General features: G+C 37.9%; 1 protein-coding gene across 2 annotated transcripts in view; it reads right to left on the reverse strand.

Moving 5' to 3' along the window:
- MSRB3 (methionine sulfoxide reductase B3) overlaps window positions 1–24,001 on the reverse strand; it is a 175,272-nt gene that overhangs the window by 139,284 nt on the left and 11,987 nt on the right. For both annotated transcript variants that reach the window (XM_086712900.1, XM_086712901.1), the window contains exon 2: window positions 4,530–4,656. In XM_086712900.1, coding sequence (XP_086569026.1) covers window positions 4,530–4,605 — 76 coding nt within the window. In that variant the 5' untranslated portion in view covers window positions 4,606–4,656. The remainder of the gene's footprint in view (window positions 1–4,529; window positions 4,657–24,001) is intronic.

The raw sequence follows: 24,001 nt of genomic DNA on the forward strand, positions 1-24,001 counted from the left end.
TTCCTAATTCTCATAATAAGCATAGTATGTACTTATTCCCTTCCTCAAAATTTTATCTACCACCAAAACCCCAACTGTTTGAGAGAAAAAAAAAAAAAAAAAAAACAAGTCTGGATAATATATATTGAATCTGTGTTACCCCTTTTTTGCTCTCTGTTAAGCTACAATGTGTTTTATATCTCAGGTATCAACTGCATTGGACAAAATGCAATAAAGTGAGAAAAGAGAAAGGAAATTGTTTTCCATAATATATTCAAAAGCCAACCAAACTATAAACTTTACTTTTAATCTTCCCATGCAAAAGAGGCTCAAGTAAATTTGTATTCTCTGTTTTAGCTATCACTTCACCTACATGTAAACTTTCCAAATGTTTATCCATTCACTTAACAAATATTTATTAAGTGCCAGGCATTGTGCTAAGCTCTAGAGAGTTCTAGTTATACAGATGATATTCTATGACTTGCAAACACCATTTGCAAAATATCTCTAAGGCTTGTAATTTCTACATTAGAATATTATGATATGGTATCTTTACGAGCTGCCCAAGAGCCATGTGGCTCTTCAATCCATGGTGACTGTAAAATACACCAATGAAGTCAAGTAACAACCACATATTATGTGTATGATGTTAAAGAAAAGTATGATTTATCACCGTAATTAGTACTATTTAGACAAATACTTTCACTTGGCTGGAAGCTACCATGCTATCTAGTCTAAGCTACAATTAGACTTAATTTTTATCAAGCACTGAAACTATGTATAAAACTGTGCTCCCTAATCCCTCCTCAGATAATGCTTCAGTCTTGATTTAGTGGTAAGGAATTCTAATGTTCAAATGTGGAAAAGATTTCTGTTCTCCCACCACAATGTGACAGATTTTTCTATAAATTCCTAGCCATTAATTAGTTTCCAGATTTGATTAAGCCAAAGCCAAAAATAAAAACAAGTAACAGTTAATAAAATCACAGAACCTCAGAACTGAATAGATGATCTAATTTGAATTCTTCGTTTTAAAGATAAAGAGACTGAGATCTGAAGAGGTTTACAGTCATGTTCAAGGTCACACAAGTTAACGACAGGGCTGTGGTTAGAGTTTTCTGACTCCTATCCCAGTGCTCTTTTAATACAAAATGAAACTGTTATAGGAAATTAAGACAAAATTCTGAGAGAGAAAGAAATTACCTTTAATTACAAACATGAATGAACCATAACTCAGATGCACTTAATGAGCTCTAAATTAATATTATGCTTTATTTAAAAATAAGAAGTAAAAGAAGTCAAAGCTGAAAAATGATAGATCACTCTTCTGGGATGTGGCCTTCCTACAGGTCAATCCAGTTATAATCAATTTTAAGAGCCTGTTCCAATTATTTTTTAGTTCTGGAATTATTTTGTATTGAATAATACCTGAAATTAGTAGGGTACTGGCTAAGGGAGCAGAAATCTTTTTGATTTACAGAGAATTTTGTTGTAATAGGTTTTGACCAGGGAACAGTAAATTAAAGCAAGACTCCAGACTTTCACCTTAATTTCCCATATCTCCAGTATTGGCCTCTTCCCTCCGTACTTACACAAAGTAATAAGGACAAGAATGCCCACTTCAACTTCTCTTTTCAAAATATAAATAGTTGGTTTTATTGCTATTGAACTTTATTTCTTCAACATTTCTATATTTCTAACAGTAGAATTCTGTTAGAGAAGTGGATGGTAACAATTTTACTAATATTCAAGTCATAAAATATGTAAATGCTGGAAGACTGACTTTCATTAACACTGTAAAAAGTAAGTGGTGCCTTAATGGCTAAGGAATTATGGAATACTATTCTAGCCAATTCATCTAGCGAATTAAAATGGATTTGCAGGCCAGAAAAGCAAGAGACTGAGCTTCCATCAGTCCTGGATAGTTAGAATAAAAGAAACATGTATACAGGACTTGAATTCCGGTTCAGCAGGATGCATTAAGTAAAATAAAGCTATAAAAACAGGTTGAGATGGTTATTTCTCAAACATTAAGTGCATTTGTGGTTCGTATTAAAGTGAAAATAGTTAAATGAAAGATAGGACATATTTAAATGTTCTTAAAAGTCTATTATACTAGGAAAATTCATGATAGATCGATAGATAATAGATAAGATAGATAGATAGACAGACACAGAGACCTACAGTGAACTTAGTTAACGTTTATATATTGTGCTTACTGAATTCCAGCCATTGTCCTATGCACTTTTCACATCCTCATCTACTTCATCCCCTACAGCAACCTAATGCTATTATTAACTCTCATATTACAAATGAGGAAGACCTGGTACACAGCCAGTTAAGCGGCACGGCCAGCCTTCAAACTCAGACTCCAGAATCTGTGTGTTTAAGCCCTGTGCGGTAATGGTTACCACTCAAGAATTATCAGTTTTGTCGAATTTATTGTTGAATCATTTTGATACCAAAATTTAAAGACACTTATATCTCAATTAAACAATTCCATCATGAAATCCTTGAATTCCATGATTCTAATATCTCAAGGAATATATTATTACTTATTTATTAACTAATGAGGTGTTTCTGTAAATACTCAGCCTCCTCTGTGTATAGAAAACTCATGTTACAAGAACAATATTGGTGCTTTTCACACTTTGGGGTGTTATTCAGTGGGAAACCTGGTTATATATAAACTAAATAACTCTCACATATAATGCATTGTTAGGAAAAAGTTCCACGTGGCACAGGGACCGCGTTAATTGCTGTTCTCCCTCAAGCTCATATACAATTCAGCAGGTAAACCTTGTCAGTTCTACAACCTGAATCTCTCTCGAGTCCCTCCCCGCTTCTTTCCAAACCTGAGGCTCTCAGCACTTTCTGCACTTTCTGAGTCCCCTCCAGCCTCAAACTCAAACTCCCCCAGTGTTTTCTGTGGTGGCGATGCAGGGGCATGGCTGGCTCGGGAGGAAAAAGTACTGACAGAGTGATTGGGGCCCTCAATGCATGAAGCTTCATTAGCCTCTCAAGCCACCACAAATAGACATAAAATCTATTTAACAACAACAACAAAAACAACAGCCGTTTACTACTCAAATACAGCTTCAAAACAAAGGCCTTAGCCACCCTTCAAATCAGGTTGCCATCCCAGCCTTCTCAGAAACATCTGGAACCAGCATGGACTTTCCATCATACTAAATCAATAATCCTTATAAAATGCAAACCGAGTCATGTTATTTCACCTTCTTCCCCTTCTCCAGGATTTAAATTCCTTAATACATCACCTAAGACATTTCATGATCTGGCTACCTTCCTTCCTCACCTCGCGCTTGCGCTCCCCCACCCGAGCTGGCCATATTAAATAACCTGCCTCTCACTGGACGTACCTTGCTCCTTCGGGCCTTCGTGTCTTGCCCACGCTAGTCCATACCGGAGAGCTGTCCTTCCCACTCATTGGCCACCTGGCTAACTGATGCTTATAGATTGAGATTTAGCTTAGAAACTATATCCTCCACAAAGCCCTCCTTTAAACTTTAGAGACCTTCCCTCCTTTCCAAATGTTTTCCCCCCCACCAAAGAACGAGGACCACCCTTCTCTGAATTCCCCTAACTTCATTCGGCCCTATCACCACACAGTTCGACGGCCTTCACACAGCACCATTTCCACCCTGTGCTCATTAGAGAAATCAGCTTGATCTTCTGTATCGTTATATCCTCACTGCCTCACACAATGCCCGGCACTCACAGTTAATATTCAGTGAACGTTTAATGAGCTGGAATTAAATTCTCTAGACAATATAGCAATAGAGATATGTATATTAATAGAAAATAGAAATAAGGTTGATAATAATGTTCACACAAAATATCTGACCATTCTGACTTTCATAATAAAAGTAAAATATTAAGTTCATGCTATAGGCACATAAGGCAATTTTGGACTTTCATGCCTCACTTGTGTAACAAGCTGAAAATCACATTTTTTAAAAGTATAGTGAGTGGTTCTAAATTAAGAACCAGTTGACACATGCATGCTATATATGTTCTGTTTATTTGGTCATTGTTAAGTACAACATCATTTCTTTTTGACTATTATAAATAAGTAACTGTATTATACTACGGTTGTTCATTTTCATTTTTCTGTTCCCAAAGTAATGGCCACATGTGAAACGAAAACCATTTTCATTATCCTTTAACAAGAGATGAATATCCTATTTGGGTGATTTGGGGCAGTTTCTTATGAAGACTGCCAGCCTCTCGTGAACATTATGATTTTCAGATGTGTAGTGTGCATTAAAGAACAAGAAGATATCATGAAATATTAGTGACAATTATAGACTGAACAAGGAAACTGGACAATGTTTCCAAGAGTTATAAGGATTGTGGAAATGAGTGTTACTCCAAGTAGAGTGGTGATTTATAACCAATTTCCGTCTTCAAATTAGGGCCCAAGTGAAAGAAAACGGAATTTAGCAAAACGTTCTGGTGTATCATTTCCTGCAGCAGAAACACCCACCCAGACCAGTGCCCTCACTAGGTACAGGACAAGAATCAGCAACCTGAGGGAAGCCCACAGGCTCGCAGGGCTACTGGCTGGCTCTTTGTCACCAAATGCAGCAGGTTGAATGCAGACATCACTGTGATATCTTCACCAACAAAACGAGAGGCAAAGAACAGGGGCAAGAGCTGAGTAGGAGAAAAAAAGAAAACAAAAACAAATTAAAACATCACAAATGTTAATTAACCACATTCATTGCACAATTGATGGTTACGGTTTTATCTGGAACTGAACACTGTATACACACAGTGGTAATAAATTTCAAACGCCTATTTTTCAAATGGTGAGCTTACTTGCAACCCAGGCTTATTTACATCTTATGAAAAAAACATACAAGATATAAAAGTGTAATCTGTGAACACACTTTGCAAGAGGTCAGAAAAGAGACCAAGTTTAAAACAGTTGAAAAGAATCAGCATTTACTGAGTCCATACCATGTGAGAGGAACCGCCTGGGGCCTAATACACACATTATATCATTTAATTCTTACAATAAACCTAGGAGGTAGGTTTTATCCCCCAGTACATATGTGAGGAAATCGAGGCTCAAAGGTCCAAGGGCACATAGCAAATAACCAGTGGAAAAGGTATTAGAAAACCCTGTTTTATCTCACTGCAAAGCCACGCTCTTTCCTTTACACCATGTTGCCTCCTTCCAGCAATTATTTGTAAATCTCCCTCCCTGAAGAAGACTGTAAAATATTGCAAGATGAAGAGAATCCTTTTGTTACAGTTTCTTTCTTAATCTTTTTTTTTTTTTTTAAATAGCCAAATACCCTACAGACAACCAGGAGACTTCACTTTAGAACGTGTTAAGTTTGAACAAAGCATAGCAAATAGGAATTTCCATCGGACCTTATCATTTATAATTTCTAGGCCAATTCTGTGAGTAATATTCACAACCTAGCCTTAAAAAGGCTAAAACTATTTTTATAAAGTTTTGGAAATGAATCTATGTGGAAGAATCTCAAAACTGTGTAAGTGTTAAACTTTAGAGAAAAGTTCAGCTGGTATTTTCCTTCAAGTTTTGTACGATCCTGCCACTGATAAACTTCAAACGAAGCCTGGAAAATACTAGATTAATACTAACTTCTAATATTTTATTTTAAGTTGGCATCACAAGTGACCTTAACCACTAAATGTCCAAAAATGGACATAAGATGAAAGTCTTATTCATTTCCTGGCCCTCATCCCCCCAGAATAAAAGTCTGTTCCTGGTCTCTTCTGACATCCTTGAAGAACAAACACATAATAAACAGTAATGTATTTTACCAAATCACTCTGGAGTATATCTGACAGAAATCTGCTTGTATTAACATACCTGAACTCTGACTTCTTCAAACTAAACTCGCTACAAACCTAAAACATTTTTGTGTTATGAACTGGAGACAAAAGGGAGGAAGAGGGAAGGTAAGTATCACAATGCACAGCCGAAAAGAACCATTAAACATAAATAAACATGTCATTTTCACGAGTGACTGCAGAACAGGGAAAAGAGCATTCCTTTGGAGCAGACTACTGACTAATAAAAGATCAAAGGTCTATACCTCACAACGCTATAAATAAAAACGTATTTTTTTTTCCATGTGACCTTCTCCGAGAGGAATAAAGTGTGCACGATGAATGTAATTACTTAGAGAAGCTGCTGCCTCATTGTGCTCCCACAGCTGACCATAAAACGTCTTCCTATCCTGTTTCATCAACTGCGGTACCAGGCGGCCTGCGCGCCTACCGATGGCCTCGGCCATCTGGCTTGTGTCAAAGCCAGCACACAGGAAGAAAGGGAGTGATGTCACTCTGCAGGTCAGGCAAAGAACAAAGATGCATTCTACAATTAAAAGCTGGGGGCCTCGAATACCGGGGGGCCCTCCAGTGTGATATGACTGTGTGATTTAACGTCCAGACTGGTACATTTCTTTCTACCCAAAGAGCCAGGGCTCCATCTAGTGGCAAATTAGTTTTGCCCAGTTTTCTTTAAAAGCAAACCCCTGCAGTGTTACATTCGCACCAAGAAAGTAGAACAACTAAAATGATCAACTTTTAGAGCAGTCTAGTATTTTTGCACTGAAGAATGCAAAAAGTATATTCATCTCAATGCTCTCCGTTTTAAAATTCTATGAAGCACACATCTCATAGGTGAGGATTTGATAGAACCCTTATATTTTTAAAGCTCTAACCCTAATTATAGCAGAAAAACCAGCTAATTTTGCAAACTGCATGTAAAGTGACATTACTTACACACTACTCTGAAAATATGTAGCTAAGATATAAGGTGAAAAACAGTTCTAAAGAACGGACACGTGCATCCAGATGCCTTGGTGAAATCCAGTTCAATCTTCTACATCAACAGAACACAAGAATCACAGTCAATATGGCTCTAACGTGATGCCAAGAGCAACTCTAGGACAGAAAAAGAACTATCTTCAGGCTGAACTGATTTATGTTTTAATTAATGTTTTCCACTTACATTTGCAGTAAATGGAATTAAATATTTTGACAAAGTGATCTAAAATACAGAACACATTTGCACAAAAGATGGGCTAGCACAGCGGATGCTTGAGCTATGGGGTCAGATGACCTGGGTTTGAACCTGACCCTGTTCCTAACTAGCTGTGTTATCTGGGACAAATTGCTCACCCCCTCGGTGCCTCAGTTTCAACTCTAAAATAAATGAACTGATAAAAAGCACTTGGAACAACTTCTGGCACAGAGTATATGCTTGGCAAATGTTAGCTGTTATTATTATTGTTGTTTACATGCACAAATATTCACTGTATTTTAAAATTACATGAATTAGATATTTCTAACAGCCCATTTACACCCAATCCTACTTAGATATAGCAGGCCATTCTCCAAAGACAGAATCTTTTTTAGGCCAAAAAAACTTACTACTCTTTGATGCATTTCCACAGTAAATTATTACCCTAACAAAAATGGTAGGATCAAGATATCCTAAGGCTAACCGTTGATGAAACCCTTGGCGTGTGGCAGGCACTGCTCTAAGCACTTCAATTTACTGGCTCTTTTAACCCTCGTGGCCTTAAGAGATACATACGATCATTTTCCCATTGTTAGATGTAGAGGCATAGAGAGGTTAAGTAATTTGGCTAAAATCCTACATCCACTAAGGACTAGGGCACTTAAGTAATTGGACTGAAATGATTTAATAGATTTGAACACAGGCCATCTAGTTCCAGGGCCAGTGCTCTTAACCACACAATACAATTGACAATGAAAGCCTGAGGCTGTACCAACCCACTCTAAATACTTGATTCCATGTTTCCCTACTAGATAATGTGACTGACAATAAACATTCAATAAGGATTCAATTAATTCAAGAACATTATTTGAAGATTCTCTCCCTTGACACTGAGTGAAACAAGTAAGGACTTACGGAAGAAAAAAAGTCCAAGACGTTCTCAGATTTCTAGATTTGCTCTTTCTGTCCACCAGGTGCAACTTCCCTTTGTCTTTCACTTTAATTATTTTTTCTCCAAACCCCTTGGATACACCTTCAGGATATCTCCTAAAGATGTCTAGAATTGACTCCCCTTGAATCTACCAAAGCTTCAATATGTTGATAATATAGTACTTTTGAGGGCCAAGAAACTCAATAGCTACACCTCCCCACACGCCCGGAAAAAAAACAAGTTTCCCTTTGGCAGCTTTCTTTCCTTTACACTCCCTGAGCTGCCTGGGTGAGGGCCCTAGCCAGAAACAACCCTAGTCCAAAAAGAGGCAAAAGAAGCACATGCATCTGAGGAGTGACAATCTTTGGGGAAAGAATTGACATTAAACACCCTGAAGAAATTAGCACTGAGCAAAAATCTAATTCTCCAAGTTTATTCTCAACTTCCTCACTTTGGTATTGCCTCTGATTCAAACAATTGCCTAGCAGAATAACATTTATAAGTAATCAACATGTTGTGTTTTTAATGCCAGACACACTCCCTATGCATCTTTCTAATTTCCCAGAATATCTAGCACATCATTTTGAAAATATCTGGTGTTTAAAAACACTGGTTGAACAACATCTAACGCAGTATCACACCATGCATTAAGAATAGAATCAGGGGCGCCTGGGTGGCGCAGTCGGTTAAGCGTCCGACTTCAGCCAGGTCACGATCTCGCGGTCCGGGAGTTCGAGCCCCGCGTCAGGCTCTGGGCTGATGGCTCGGAGCCTGGAGCCTGTTTCCGATTCTGTGTCTCCCTCTGTCTCTGCTCCTCCCCCGTTCATGCTCTGTCTCTGTCTGTCCCATAAATAAAAACGTTGAAAAAAAAATTAAAAAAAAAAAAAAAAGAATAGAATCAGATTACATGATAGTCCATAACTTTCTGATTAAAACTTTTTGTTGATTCCCCAATGCGTATTTCAGGGTTTCCCAAACCATGTTCTGAGAAACAGGAGATACCCTTCCAAACAAGTCTGTAGTCAAATAGTTGTGGAAATGCTATCCAATATAAAGAATCCAAGAGGTTTCACAGTAAATACCTGCTTAACTGTCTCAACTGGTGCCTCTCAAATCGTTTTGACCATACAAAACCCTTTCTTTCCTGTCACCACCCCACAAAACACATTCTGGTAAATCTTTTGGGTGAAGTCCAAATTCGTAAACAAAGCATCTGAAGTTCCACATCTATCTGTCACCTAACTCTTGAGACTTTTCTTTTACCATACGTCTGCATCCCACCCTGCCCCATGCTCCTGCCACACCGGAATACTCATAATTTCCCCCAAGTAAGTTCACTGTTTCCCACTTTTACCTTCACGTCCTTCTTCATTCCATATCCTTACTCTCCTCGTCACCATTCCTAACCTCTCCCATCTGGCCTCCACTGAGGGGCCAATACGCTATCACATCCCCTAAAACAATTTTCAGGGCACTAATTGCTTATGTCTCTGTCTCCCTCTTCTGGATTATAGAGTTCCTAAGCATAGTGATGGTATCTTTCTTATCTTGGTATCCCAGTATCCGGCACCCAATAGCTACTCATGTACTGAGTGACAGAATGACTCCATGAATGACTGACTCCATGGATCATCATTTCCCACCTTGCTATTTATCTCTGCTGTCTCAACTGCTAACAGTGCTTAAAGGTGAGAATTTGAATTTAAACCAGTTGGTTCTTTCACAGGAATCAGCAGTTCCTACAAAGAGGTGAGAAGTTGAAAACACAATCTGACTTGAGAGCCAAAGATAATTCGAATGCCCTACTTTGGTCAAAAATTTTTACTTCTTCCCCATCTTTTTTTCCCCCCAGAACTCTGCCATCCAAAAATTTGACTAAAATTAGTTTGTTGGTTTTTTGGTTTGGGTTTATTTTTATTTCCTTTTACTTTTTTCCTTGCAGTTGAACAATAAACTGCCAAAGAGAGATGGTATAAACGGAATCCAGAGAACTCACGAAATTGATAATTAGCCCCAGAGTAAATGAGCTGATTGTCCTAGTGGATTTAAAATGTCAAACCTAAAGGTCAAATCTCTTTCCAATAAATACCAAAAGAATGTCTACATCAGTGGTTTTCCACAGGCTGGTAAAATATCCCCCGAAAACTGCTGGGGTCAACAAAGAGCAGACAAATTTGAATTTTGTCAAATAAAAATAAAATAAAAACAAAAGCCCAAACCCTAATCTCACCACACTATCAGAAAAGAAAGACTGTTAACACCAAGACTAGAAAAAGAAATATTCTGAATAGAATATAGTTAGTTTTGTGGGAAAATTTTTTCATTGTTGCTGCCCTTGTTTCATTATGAAAAGAAGAAACATCATGGGCCACCAGTTGAGAACCACTAATCTAAATGTCTACCATAAAGTTCTATAAAAATATTGTTGTTCTTATTAGCACAGTGCCTAGCACAGTTTACGTTCAGCTAATGTTTGTTGAATGAAGTGTTCAATTACGTCATTTACTTCTTGCAGTCAATAGGCCATTAGCTAGAACTGGACATCCCTTTTGTTAAGCAAAGATCTGTTTGCATTTGTTACAAGAAACAGCCAGAACCCTGGCTATTCAGAATCCTAAGTCAATCTTCCAAACCATTTAGAGATAACACTTTGAAGATAAGGAATTTTTTTAATTTATTTAATTATTTATTACCATTATTTTTAAATCCAAGTTAGTTAACATATAGTGTAATAATGGTTTCAGGAGTAGGATTTAGTGATTGATCACTTACGTATAATACCCAGTGCTCATCCCAACAAGTGCCCTCCTTTTTTTTTTAATGTTTGTTTATTCTTGACAGAGAGAGAGAGAGAGAGAGAGAGAGAGAGAGAGAGAATGAGTGGGGGAGGGGCAGAGAGAGAGAGTGGAAGAGAGGATCTGAAGCAGGCTCTGTGCTGACTGGCAGAGAGCCCGATGCAGGGCTCAAATTTATGAACTGGGAGACCATGACCTGAGCTGAAGCTAGATGCTTAACTGACTGAGCCACCCAGGCACCCCCCCCAACAAGTGCCCTCCTTAGTACCCATCACCCATTTAATCCATCCCCTCACCCAACACCCCTTCAGCAACCTTCAGTTTGTTCTCTAAGAGTCTCTTATGGTTTGCCTCCCTGTTTTTATCTTATTTTTCCTTCCCTTCCGCTATGTTCATCTGTGAAATAAGTCAGTCAGAGAAAGACAAATATCATGACTTCACTCATGTGGAATTTAAAAAACAAACATGATAAGGAATTTCAAAAAGTTACTCAGTTCATCTATATACATTCCTGGGGAAAACAATGTGCTAAGAGCTGATGAATATGCAAAGATGTAAGATATAGTCTGTGCTACCAAAAAATGTACTAACCTAGATGGAAACATAAGACATGCACTAAATGCCTTCCTTAGTAGAGGTGGAAATAAAGTACATGGAATTATAGAGAAAGGAATATTGCTTCTAACTTCGAAGAAGGGAGTGGCAGAGAACCAGGGGTGTTGAGAACCAAAGAAAAGCTACATAAAGAGCTTTTTTTTCCCCCCTTAAATATCTCTGGGGTTAGTAATTTTTTAATTTTTGATCTCAGGATCTCTTTACACTCCTAAAAACTATCAAGGACTCAGGATGTCTTTTGTTTATATGGTCATACCTATCAATACTTAGCATATTGAAAATTAAAATGAGGAATTTCAAAAATATTTGCGTATTCAATTAAAAAAATAAATATTTTAAATGACATTTTTAGTGAAAAATAACTGCATTATCCAAAACATGAGTTTTTTATTTTTGCAAATCTTTTCTATCTGGCTTAACAAAAAAAAAAAACTGGATTTTCATGTGTCCTGTGTTCAATCTATTGTGATATGTTATTTTGGCTAAACTATGCATATATGAATATCTTGCCTCACTCAGGTAAGTTCTTGGAAAGAGAGGAATATTTTAATAACTTTTTCAGAGACCTATAGGTATTCTTCTTTGATATTATACCAAAACTCAACGAAATGATCATCTGAAACTATTATCAATAAACTTTTCATACAATTACATTAAACTCAATGGTCTATCTTGCATTTTGAATGGATCGTCTAACTTTGCATGATTTTGTAACATCATGCAATGTTCATCTGGGTTATGCAGATCTTTCCTAAGTTGACACATTTCATTATCAATATCAAAAATTATATTCATTAATATCACTGCTGATTTCATCAGAAAAGTCTTTAAACACTGAGAAGCTGTCAAACAAGCTCATGGTGGCAGGCACAAGTTTTCCAAACTTTTATTTTTTACCTTGAAAGTTCGAATTTATCATTACCAACAATGCTGTCGGCTGTTTTCCTTAAAGTGGCAGCAGCACTTCATTCACTAAGAAAATGCATGCTAAACCCAAGTCGAAATAAGCAATTTGTCTGTTGGTCATTCTGTCAAGCAAAATGGTGTTCCAAACAATTGCACAAGTGCTTTGCCCGGAGACAACCATTGTTCTTTGGTGTGCAGAAACACTTTATAAAATGTACTTCCCATTAGTTCACACAGAATATTACAAAAATATGTAATCAAGGTCAAGATTTAATAAAATTAATATAAATTTTACTACTTCATCAAGGACATTCTTATGTGAAAATGGCTTTTTCCTCGCATGGGTATGTTAATAAAGCATAAAATGATTACTAATAAAGTTTGTTGCCACAAAACCTTGATTCATACTAAGATACCAGCAGTGTTATCCGCTTTGGCTTTTCCAACATCAGTGCAAATGTCAGCACAATGAAAACAGGAAATAATATCTTGGTACTAGTAGGAAAATAGTTTTCACTTCATGAATCCCTTGAAAGGGTCTAAGAGACTCTAAGGGTCCTCAGCCCACACTTCAAGAACTGCTAGTCTGGCATATTGCTTGGCACATAGCCAGCACAATGAATCTTCAATAAATATTTGTGGAATTAATGAACAATGAACAGAGAAATACATGTATAATTTATCCCATGATGTTTAAGAAACAACAAGTGGTTAGAAAATAATATCAGTAGTCTATTTAGACTTCTCACTACTTCTAGAGGTAATTAGTACATTTCCTATTTCATATAGTCTGTGGACAAATGCGAAATGTTAAACTGTTTTATCAAAATGAAGAGGGTAGTCATGACAGGTTTCTGAAAGTAAGAATCAGAATGTTACAACCCAATTTTCTCAGCACCAATCTTTGAAATTCACAAAATCATGTGTACTGATAAAGGAGAAGAAAACAAATTCTGAATTAGTGTTATAGCTACAAAAGGGGAATTAACTTGTTGATAAATTCACTCAACATTTCTGAACCTATATCATACACATGGTACTATTAATCCATGTCATGCCTACCAATAAAAACCTGCAAGTAGAATAACCAAAGAATTAGACCTTTTGGAAATGCTCGACAATAACAGAAATGTATCATTACATAGGTTTAGAACTAGCAAAAAATCTTAGAGAACACCTAACACATCAGTTTTTGAACATGAACTCACCACCCACCACGGGTAAAATATGAGTTATGAAGTGTTTCACAAGTAATTTGTTAAAAATTTACTTACTTAAAAGTTTAATGTGAGACAGAGCATGAGTGGGGGAAGGAGCAGAGAGAGAGGGAGACACAGAATCCAAAGCAGGCTCCAGGATCTGAGCTGTCAGCAGAGAGCCGGACATGGGGCTCAAACTCATGAACCATGAGATCATGACCGGAGTTGAAGTCAGAGGCTTAACCCGACTGAGCCACCCAGGCACCTCAAAATTAACTTTAGATGTCAAAGTTTGAGAATAAGATTTTTAAGAAAACTAGGATGTATTTAGAGTTATCTCTTTAACAACGTCACCCTGGTTTTACTAGTTTTCTGACATGTTTTCTTGAGTGGGAGAGAGAAGAGTGGAGTTAGAACTCGAACCAGGAATGTGCGGCCTAGACCATCTGTTCCTCGAGTCTATAATCACAATCTGTCGTATGACTGTGTGACTATGCTGCTCACAAAGTATCAGCCATCATGTGTATCTCAGTGGGAAAAAAAAAATGGGAGAAACAATGAACTGATCCAAATCTCTTATTCTGTAAACAGCAAAACAGAGATAAAGAGACTTATCAAAGGTCAGACGGCCAGCTGGAGACAACGTTAAGCTAAAATCCCTCTTGTCTACATTCTGCAGCATCTACATTTTATTATTCAGTTCACATAAAAAGTAAGAAAAGGACATAAAGAAGTGTACCTAATATTGGCAATGCAAAGGTTACACTGTGTCCATGAGGGTACACCAATAGTATAATTAAAACAGAAATATGGACAAAAGCCCATCTTCTGATGTCAATTATAACTTTACTGAACGCTATTTTTTTCAGGATTCCTGTTTTGAAAAGCATCTAGTCAAATACAGGGACTTATTCATTCTCACAGTAACATTTTATGACTTCTATCTCCAATATAAAACATAAATCTTTTTATTCTAAAAATGCACACTGATTTCATAGCTCATAGCATCTACATTATATATGTTTCATCTAAAAAGTATTTCTTAATATTTAAAAAGTGCCAATGAGAAAGCAAAACCCGCATCAATCATTTTTGATTACTACAAAAAATGCCTTCAGAATTTTTCAGTATGACTGTTTCATTTTGTTGTGTTTACATAGTACAGTTTCCTTTTGCTTTTCTGTTACTAGAGTTCAAATTCAAACTTTCTCACTGACGAGTTAGGTTTCATTTGGCAAGTTTCATTCTGAGCTTTGAGAATCTTATCTGTAAACACGGAATTTATAAAAGCTTCCTTACAAGACTGCTACTAGAGGAGCACCTGACACAGAGACACCTCTCAATTAAGACTACTAGTCCTTCCTTAAGTAACATTCTCTATTGATTATTCGTTAATACCACCCCCCCCCCGCCATGGAATTTGCAGAACTGAATGTCAATGCCTCTTCGTGACATCTTATATAGTTGATTTTCCTCATTGAAACATTCTTCACTTGTTCTTTCTTTTTTTAATTTTTCTAAGTTTATTAATTTTGAGAGAGAATGTGAGGGCAGGAGCAAACAGAGAGACAGAGAGAGAGAGAGAGATTCCCAGGCAGGCTCTGCACTGTCAGTGCAGAGTCCAATGCAGGGCTCAACCTCACCAACCATGAGATCATGGCCTGAGCTGAAGTCAGATGCTTAACCCAGGCGACCCTTCGCTTGACTTTTCTATGACACTACACAGTATCATTTTCTTCCTCCCTTTCCAGAAATCACTTCTCTATCTCTTGTTGTATTTCCTTCTGATTTCCAAACTGTGGTTATGCTTCAAAGCTACCTGTTCAGTGCCCTGTGTATTTCTATTTAATCTCTTTCTTGCACATCTCACCTACTCTTACGACTTCAACCATGTGAAGATGTAGCTCCAACACTGAATCAAGCTCTAATGCTGCATCTCTAATATCTATTAGATAATAGCACCAGCTTGCATCTGTGCACTGTGTTCTAATTTACAAGACAATTGCATATAAATGGTGATATAGTCTTATATAGCTTACAAGAAAGAATCTTTAGTCACACTTTATAATATCATTCAAATATTTTGCACCCATACATCTTACTTGATATTACTATTAATGATAATCATTTTTGAGCACCTGCACTAGGTCATTTTGTATGTAGGTATGTATCATTTAATCCTCTTACCAACCCTCAGGCAGGCATTCCTATATGTTGTAGTCATTGGTGCTATTTGCCGAGCATTTCTGACTCTCCGTTTTCCAGGCAAATTAAGAATGCACTTCCTGACCCCATGTGATCGAGTGAGACCATGTCATTAGTTCTGGGCAATAAGTTGTGAACATAAATGATAATGTATGTCACCTCTGAGACACAGCACTTAATTGTTGCTATGAGACTCTCCAGAACTTTCTTTCCTCTCCAAAAGTGACCCGTAATTTCTATTAATTAGATAGTGGCTGCTCCATTAACGATGATCCTAGAGTCCCCCCACTGACAATGAATGTGCAATACAAGCACGAAATAAACCTTCAGTGTTTTAAGCCACTGGGATTTGAGGATTATACATTCCAGCAGAATCTCTGGTTCAGAGAATAATTTGCTTGAGGTCATAAGGCCAGTAAATGATGCAGCCAGAATTTGAACTGTGGTCTCTATTAATCTCTTCTACCACATGAAAAATTCTTCAAGGGCAGGGACTCTTGTGCTCCAGATTGTGTCCTTGTTTGGGAAAATAACTGGGTCTGGAATGATTAGAAGTCCAATACGAAAGACAACGAGACCACCTTGAAAAGCCCAGAATCTCTCTCATTAGTCAGCCCTACTATTCCTAAATACACCAAAGAGACTCTTACCTTGGTCAGAAAACACAGCTCTCCTCTCATACTCAGATATTAAAGGAGAGACCTACTTCACCTTGGATCACCTAGAGATAACAAACCAGTCTCAGTCCTTCAAGACAAAAGTTTTCACTCAGCTGCAAAACTAACTGAGTAGTTCCTGGTCACAATAAAATTCCTGAATACAATGAACCTAATTCCTGAAGTGACTGAAAGAAAGCTCCCTGAGCACTAACCATATTCCTTCGGTGCTGCTTCTCTTATGGAATAAACAAGTCAGTGCCTAGATGCAGACCTTAGAAATACAGTGCCCTGATTTTAATCAATGTATGAAAAAAGAAAAAGAAAAAACAATCCATTTGCCATGACTTATATCCTTTCCAGTGGCCCAGAGATCATGACCCTGAACCTAAGAAGAAGGAACTATGGCAACAGCTCATTTTTTTACCTGAAAGTAAATAAGTATGGAAGTAACAATATGAGCTTTTAGAGACCAGCTACACACAGAGATTTGGCTGCAGTTTCAGAAGAGAAGGCAAACATTAATAACATCACGTTTTAAAACAAAAAGAACATTTATATTGTGGACAAAATGTACAGAAGGCCAGAAAGAAAGGTAGAGGAAGGGGTAAGAGTATCAGGACTTCATAAAGTAACACCAAGAGATACTAACTAGACCAGAAAATGCTAATTGACTCTTAGAATCCACTCTTCCTTCTTTGTGTTAGTAATAGAACCCTCTGCAATTTTTTTTTAAATTTTTTTTTAACGTTTATTTATTTTTGGGACAGAGAGAGACAGAGCATGAACGGGGGAGGGGCAGAGAGAGAGGGAAACACAGAATTGGAAGCAGGCTCCAGGCTCTGAGCCATCAGCCCAGAGCCCGACGCGGGGCTCGAACTCACAAACCTCGAGATCGTGACCTGAGCTGAAGTCGGACGCTTAACCGACTGAGCCACCCAGGTGCCCCAGAACCCTCTGCAATTTTAGCTGAACATACTGCTACCTTTCTCAGCCTCCCTTGCTGAGACCATGATATTAAGTTTTGGCTGATGGAAAATAATTCGAAAGATCGCGTCACCTCCTTTACAAAGTCACTTACTTCAGCCGTCCTCTTCCTTGGGAAATGGCAACGACTGTAGCAGCATGCCTGGACCGTGCCATGAAAGCTACTTGAATGGGAAGGCAAGCCACCTGTGGGCTATTACCTACCCTGGGCTACTGTGGGAGAAAAAAGAAACTTTTGCTCACGTAAGTCACTCTCCTTGGAATCTTTGTCACAACTGCTTGGCATGTAGCCTACCAACAGCTGATGAACAAATATTTATTGTTACAAAAGTGAATAGTAAGGGAATTTCAAAGTCAACAGCGGTAGACAGATTGGAGAAGAGAGAGCAGATAGATCCTTCTTTTTCATGACTGGATATCACACAAAACAGATGAATCAAGAAGCAGTGCTATAACTATATTGACTAAAATTAGGGAACTACCAGAACGATTTAAAAACATTACTCCAGAAGAATGACACAGAGATGGAGACGGGGGTGGAGTTGGAGATGGTTCCCGTGTACCAAGAATAATGTGCAGGTTTTTCATAAAAATAAAGCTTATACGTGCAAAAAAGATGGAATGCCTTAACGGACCATTTCACCTAAAGAAAGAGTTGCTAATGTAGGCTGACTAAATCCTACGCCTGGGACTATAAACTACAGTATCTACATCTATCACTAAAAGAGTATTTTTAATGAGTTGAATATAAGCCCTAAACATATGTGTCCTTAAATCATGTCTCAAATATTTTAAGTTAGAACTCTGCCACCATTCCAGGAAAACAGAAGTTTTAGCACCGGAAACTGCAAATAAATATTTGCTCTTGTACCAGAATTTTAGCATTCCTCCCCTCCAAGTTTATGTTCTGCTGCAGAACGTAAGAAAATTATACAATGAAATTCTCATGACGGTATGTGTTGTGGCTTGAATCTGATAGCACAGATAAAGGAGAAGTTTTATGAAAATGGACTCCTATCACACTGAAAGATAAAGCTTCACGGCCTCTATCAACTACCCTTTGATCCCAAGTTGGACTTAGGAGAGAGGAGAAGACATGAATGAAATCATAGAGTGAAAGATATCTAATATTTTACAAAATGTCTTTCTACTTTGTCCCACAGTAGTTTTCTTTACTAATTTTAGGTGGTCAAATCATGTTTTTAAAAGAATTTGGGTTTTCCATATGCATCTCAAACTATTCATTTGTTTGTTTCTTTACCAACTTATTATTGGTAAACTCAATTTGTTTCTTTCTGTACTAATCTGTTATTCTTTCTGTATTCCTGATCCTGTTAAAAACTACTTCCATCCACCCAGTCACTAAACTCCAAATCTGAGAGTCATCCTCATTTTTTTTTTTCATTTTAACCATTCATATCTAATTGACACTAAGTGCTGTCAAATTTATTTCCAAGATACTGCTCAAATACATCCTTTTCTTCTCATCTTTCATCTAGAATGCAGTAATGGCCCCATATGGTCTTCCTGCCTCTAACCTGAGTCCCCTCACATCTACCCTCCCTACTGCTGCAAAAGTGCTGTGTACTAGTTCTGACCATGTCAATAGCCCCGCTTCAAGTGCTTCCAAGCTCACTAGCACCTACAAGGGAAAATTCAGCCAATCTGGCCAGGCATTCAAGACCTATCAGCTTCACTTCTTTTCCTGCTTATATAACTTCTGCCCTCAACACTCCCTGGTACATGATAGGCTCCATGAACTCTCTTGTCCTTTACTTTGACTCTAGTACCTTACACAGTGCCTAACCCCTAGTAGGCACTCAATAAGTATTTTTTGGTAAATAAATACTCTGTTCTGATGGTGGCCAACTATTTATCCTACCCTCGCCACACCACCCACAGACTCATAAAAGGAATGAACTCTTCATTTTTAGCCTTCAAGACCAGTTTAGACATCATTTCCTCCAGGAAACTTTCCCTTATGGTGGTTCCACACACTCCTCTCCCTATCCCTTCCATTAGAAAGGAATCAACTCTTCTTCATAGTAGTTCTTACTTCAGTGCCTCTATTATTATAATTACTTCTGCACGTTAGAGTTTCAGGTTTATATATATGCCTCTCCTACAACCTCCTTGAGAATAGTCAGTGGTATTTGCCACTGTAAAATAAAGGCTCAATAAATGTTTTCATGGAACGAAACTCAAATGTCACTTCCTCTGTCTTCCCTCATCTCTGTGCATAACATCCCAGTTCCCGTAAGACTAGAGTCCTATGCTGTATCTAGTCAATGTGGTATACAGGAAAGAGGCAGAGCTGGGTTCAAATTCTGACTCCATCACTTAGCCCACGTGATAAATCTTGAGCAAATTAGTTACTTTCTCTGATCCTCAGTTTCCTTACTTACATAATGTAGATCATAACACTTACTTCATTAGGTTTTGGAAGGATTAAATGAGATAATATTTTTGAGAGCAATTAGCAGACTGCTCAATGAATTCTGCTCCCCTTACTGAGAAGAAAAAAAGTCAGAGCTATCGTGTAGAGACAGAAATAGAACATGAAAGGGTGTGTATGTATGTGTGATGTGTGTGCATGTGCATATATGTGCATATATGGCAGCGTTTAATTAGCTTAGTTTTGGACCAGGTTAAGAATGAGGTACTTGTCTAACAGACAACTAAGATTAATTTGAGATTAGTTTTTCTATTACAGCAGTATGTTTCAGTGACTGCCAAAAAAAAAAAAATCATATCTTTGACAAAAAAATTTCAAGTTTTGCAATCAACTGTTTCAGTCGTTCACACAGAGTGATCTCACTTTATGCGTGAGTGAGACTAATGTACTAATAAAACAGAAATCTGACAAAGTAAACTTTTGGTCAACTCTAATTTCAACATTTCAGTAAGAGTTAGAAAATACTGTTGCAATGCACCTAAAAATGGTCAATGTCACTCACAAAGATAAAACTGTTCTAGAACTTATAATGAATTTTGCATCACGACTCAGAATTAGAGGTACTGAATTTCCAGTACTAACCTTGTGACTGATACTAATTTGTCACTTGAATGCCAGTAAATTCTATTATTCTTAGGCTCTTCTTCCAAACAGATGCTAGCAACTTTTTATATTTCATAATTACACTATTATTTACATTCGGGTTATTCTATAAGCATTTCAAAGCCTCCTAATTGTGCTTTATTGGATTCCTCTTATCAATTAAATGTTGTTTTGCAAATAAAGGGCTTACATGTTATATAACACTCTGTAATTCCTTCAGATAACAAGAGAGCTCAGGCAACATGCATGCATATATTCTGCATGCAGGGGAAAAAAAGGCCTCAAGGATGAACTCTAGCCAAATGATACAATGATCATAATATCCTTAAGAATGGTAAAATTGAGGTAGAAAAGGTATGATGGTAATCACTAAAGGCAGTAGATGTTATATAATTAAGTGAAATATGTTCTCTCCTTAAAAGAGAGAACATATAAAAATAACACTTCTACAATAACCATGTGGATCTATAGCCCCACTTTCGTTAACAAAGGCAGAGCAGAAAAGATAAAAGAATCCCAGACTTCTCCTGCAGAGAAGAGACAAATGCTATTTATTGTATCCTGGTTTTTTTTCAAATTTAGTATTTAAATTAGTTTAGGCTCAATGATGTTTCTAAACACTTTTTCAAGGTCATAGAAGTTAAAATATGTCAACCTTTCAAATCCCGATGAAATATAAAAGCAAATAAAACACAGAAACCATATGGCAAAATACTGAAAACTAAGAGGAAAAGATCATAAAAAGAGTATAAAACAACAGGACAAGGAATGCCATCATAGATGTCCATGATAACATAAAATATAAAGGATTTAAATGCACCTACTAAAAAAATGATTCTCATATAGAGTTACAAAACAAAGAAATGACAGGGAGGGAATTTTTAAAAAGCAGAGATAAAGAGAGCCTGCACACTTGCATACACGTGCACACCACACACACAAAGGCGGCAATACAAGTAAGTATCTTTTAAAGAGAACAGAGAGGAAGATGTGCATCCGCACTGGAAAGTGAAATAGGATAAACCCACTCTGAAATACTTCTGCTAAACAAAGTGCAGAGCAAACGTACTGGAGAAGAAGCCAATCCCAACTCCTCTCATGTGCAAACATTGTTCCTGCAAGTTAGTGAACGAGAATCCAGCAGATTCCTGCCAGGATTGTAAATAGGCGCCAGGGCCAGAGAGCAGGTAGGTCACAAGTATAAAGAGCTTAATAACTGGCACAGAGTATATGTAGAGCCAACAGTTAACTCTGGCAAGCACTTCTGGCATGGAGGCCACACTAAGCAGGGGTTCTGAGGTAATGCGCATGCCTAGCATACCACAGATTTGGGAAGCACTGCCATGGCTGACTTCTGAAAAAGACAGGCAAATGTAGGGAACTAGGGCCACTGCCCTGGAAATTCTGGGCGCTTCGATAAGAGAAAAGACACCGAACCCTAAGGCACCACTTCTTGTTCCAGTCACCTCCAGTTCTGATGCTCCTTCCCCTCTCTCTACACTGTGGCCACTGGAGTCAGAAAATTAAACTACAGTAAACCTAAACTGTTCTCTTCTTCTCTTTATCACCCTGAAAGATTAGGAAAAGCACACATCAAACTCAGCTACAAGGCCTCTCACTTCCCAAACTGGACAAGCCCACACTGCATTCACCCTTTACTCTATTTAACAAACAGATGCTGGGGACAAAGTGAGAAACAATATGCCATGGTCCCCGCCTCTGTGAAGCTAACATATTGTGAGAAAGACACTATTAGCAAGTGCAGTAAGGATCACAGAGAAACAAAGGGGGCATAAATACCCTTTATCACAGAGGGAAGTAGTCTAGTTGTCGGGGGAGGGAGGGGAGGGCAGGGGATGGGGAGGGCATAAGAAAGCCTTCCTGAAGGTAGTAACATTTAAACTAAGAATAAAAGATAAACCTGTGTTGCCCATATTAAGAATGAAGAAACAAGTGTCCCAGCGGCAGATAAGAATGAGTGTAGTCTGTTGGCAGTTATGAAAGAAGAGCATGTCTGGATGGTGTAGGTGAGAAGTACAGGGGGGAGACGATAAGGCTCACAAAGTAGGCAGAAACAAATCCTGGAAGCCATTATAAGAATATGGAACTTCAGGGGCGCCTGGGTGGTTCAGTCAGTTAAGCATCTGACTCTTGGTTTCGGCTCACATCATGATCTCATGGTTTGTCAGATCAAGACGCATGTCTTGATGAGCACAGAGCCTACCTGGGATTCTCTTTCTCCCTCTCTCTGCGGGTCTCTCTCTCTCTCTCATTCATTTTTTTTAACATATTAAAGGAGCTTAAGACACAGCCAGCCAAGCAGAGATAATACAGAAGCAAGTGATATACAGGACTGTGGCTTGGGAAATAGATCTGGTTTATGGCTAGATTTAGGAGGAGTTAACTTTATACAAGTGGAACTAAAGCAATGGAGTAAATTAGATTGCCTCAGAAAAGGTGTAAAATGAGAAGAGAAAATGTCAGAGCCCTGAGGAACTTCAACATTTATAGGTGAGCTGGAGGACAAAGAGTTAGCAAAGAAGACCAAGAACAAGCACTGGCCAAAGAAGGAAGGGATCAAGGAAAGTGTTGTTCCAGAAAAACAATGATAATGGCATGTTGCTAGCTAATGATAAGGATGATAAGGATGTTGCTAGCTAACATTTACTGTGAATGAACTCTGTGGAAAGCACTGCACTAAGTAATCAACATTTATTATCTAATTCAACGATTATAACCATCTATGTGGTAGGAACAATACTATCACCATTCTACAAGTGAGGAAAACTAAGGCACAGATACTTTAATTAATTTGCCTAGGATCACATATATAACAATAACAGTACTACAAATCAGTAGAAAAGATTATTTCTAGAAGTAAACAGTCAATGTATCAAACGCCCTGAAGTCAGGAAGATAGGTACCCAAATTGAGTCCATTAGGTTTAGTGATATGGACATGATTAATGGCTCCAATCAAAGAAATCTCAGTGGAATAGCATGGAAGGTTCCTCTCATTTTCTAAGATCCTATAGCCAATCCATCGGCAATCCATGAGTTTTGCCACCAGCACCATTATCAAGTACACTAGACTTTAATGGTTTACCTGCTTCCATTTGATCCCTACAATCCATTCTCCACACAGCTGCCAGACTGATTATTTTAAAATGCAAATCAGATCTTGTCACTGCCTGCTTAAAACCCACTAATGGCTTCCATCACACAGAATAATATCTAAGCTCCTCATTATGGTCCAAAAGCCCCATATGATCTCACCATCCTCTTTGCCCTCAACTATAACCATCTTCCCTCCTGCTCCTACCACAGAATGGTCTTCTCACTCCTTCTACAACAGGCTATGCTGGTTCCAAACTGAGAATGAAAGTAACTAGTCTCTCTAGCTCATGCTGCATCCCCAGAGATTAGAGAAGTTAGTTCCTGATACATAACACAGATTTAATACGTATTTTTGGATGGATAGGAGATAGACAGCAAGAACATAGACAACTTGTAAAAACAACTTGGTCACAGAGGATGATGGCAAGTGGAGAGGCTTTTTGTTTGGTTATATGAGAGAAACATGAGCATGTTTAAATAAAGGATATTAGGAGATTATCCAAGACCCTGAGAAAACCTGAAGACCT

The sequence above is a fragment of the Puma concolor genome, chromosome B4, assembly GCF_028749965.1.
Source record: "Puma concolor isolate L17-30 chromosome B4, mPumCon1.1.hap2, whole genome shotgun sequence".
Classification (NCBI taxonomy): domain Eukaryota; kingdom Metazoa; phylum Chordata; class Mammalia; order Carnivora; family Felidae; genus Puma; species Puma concolor.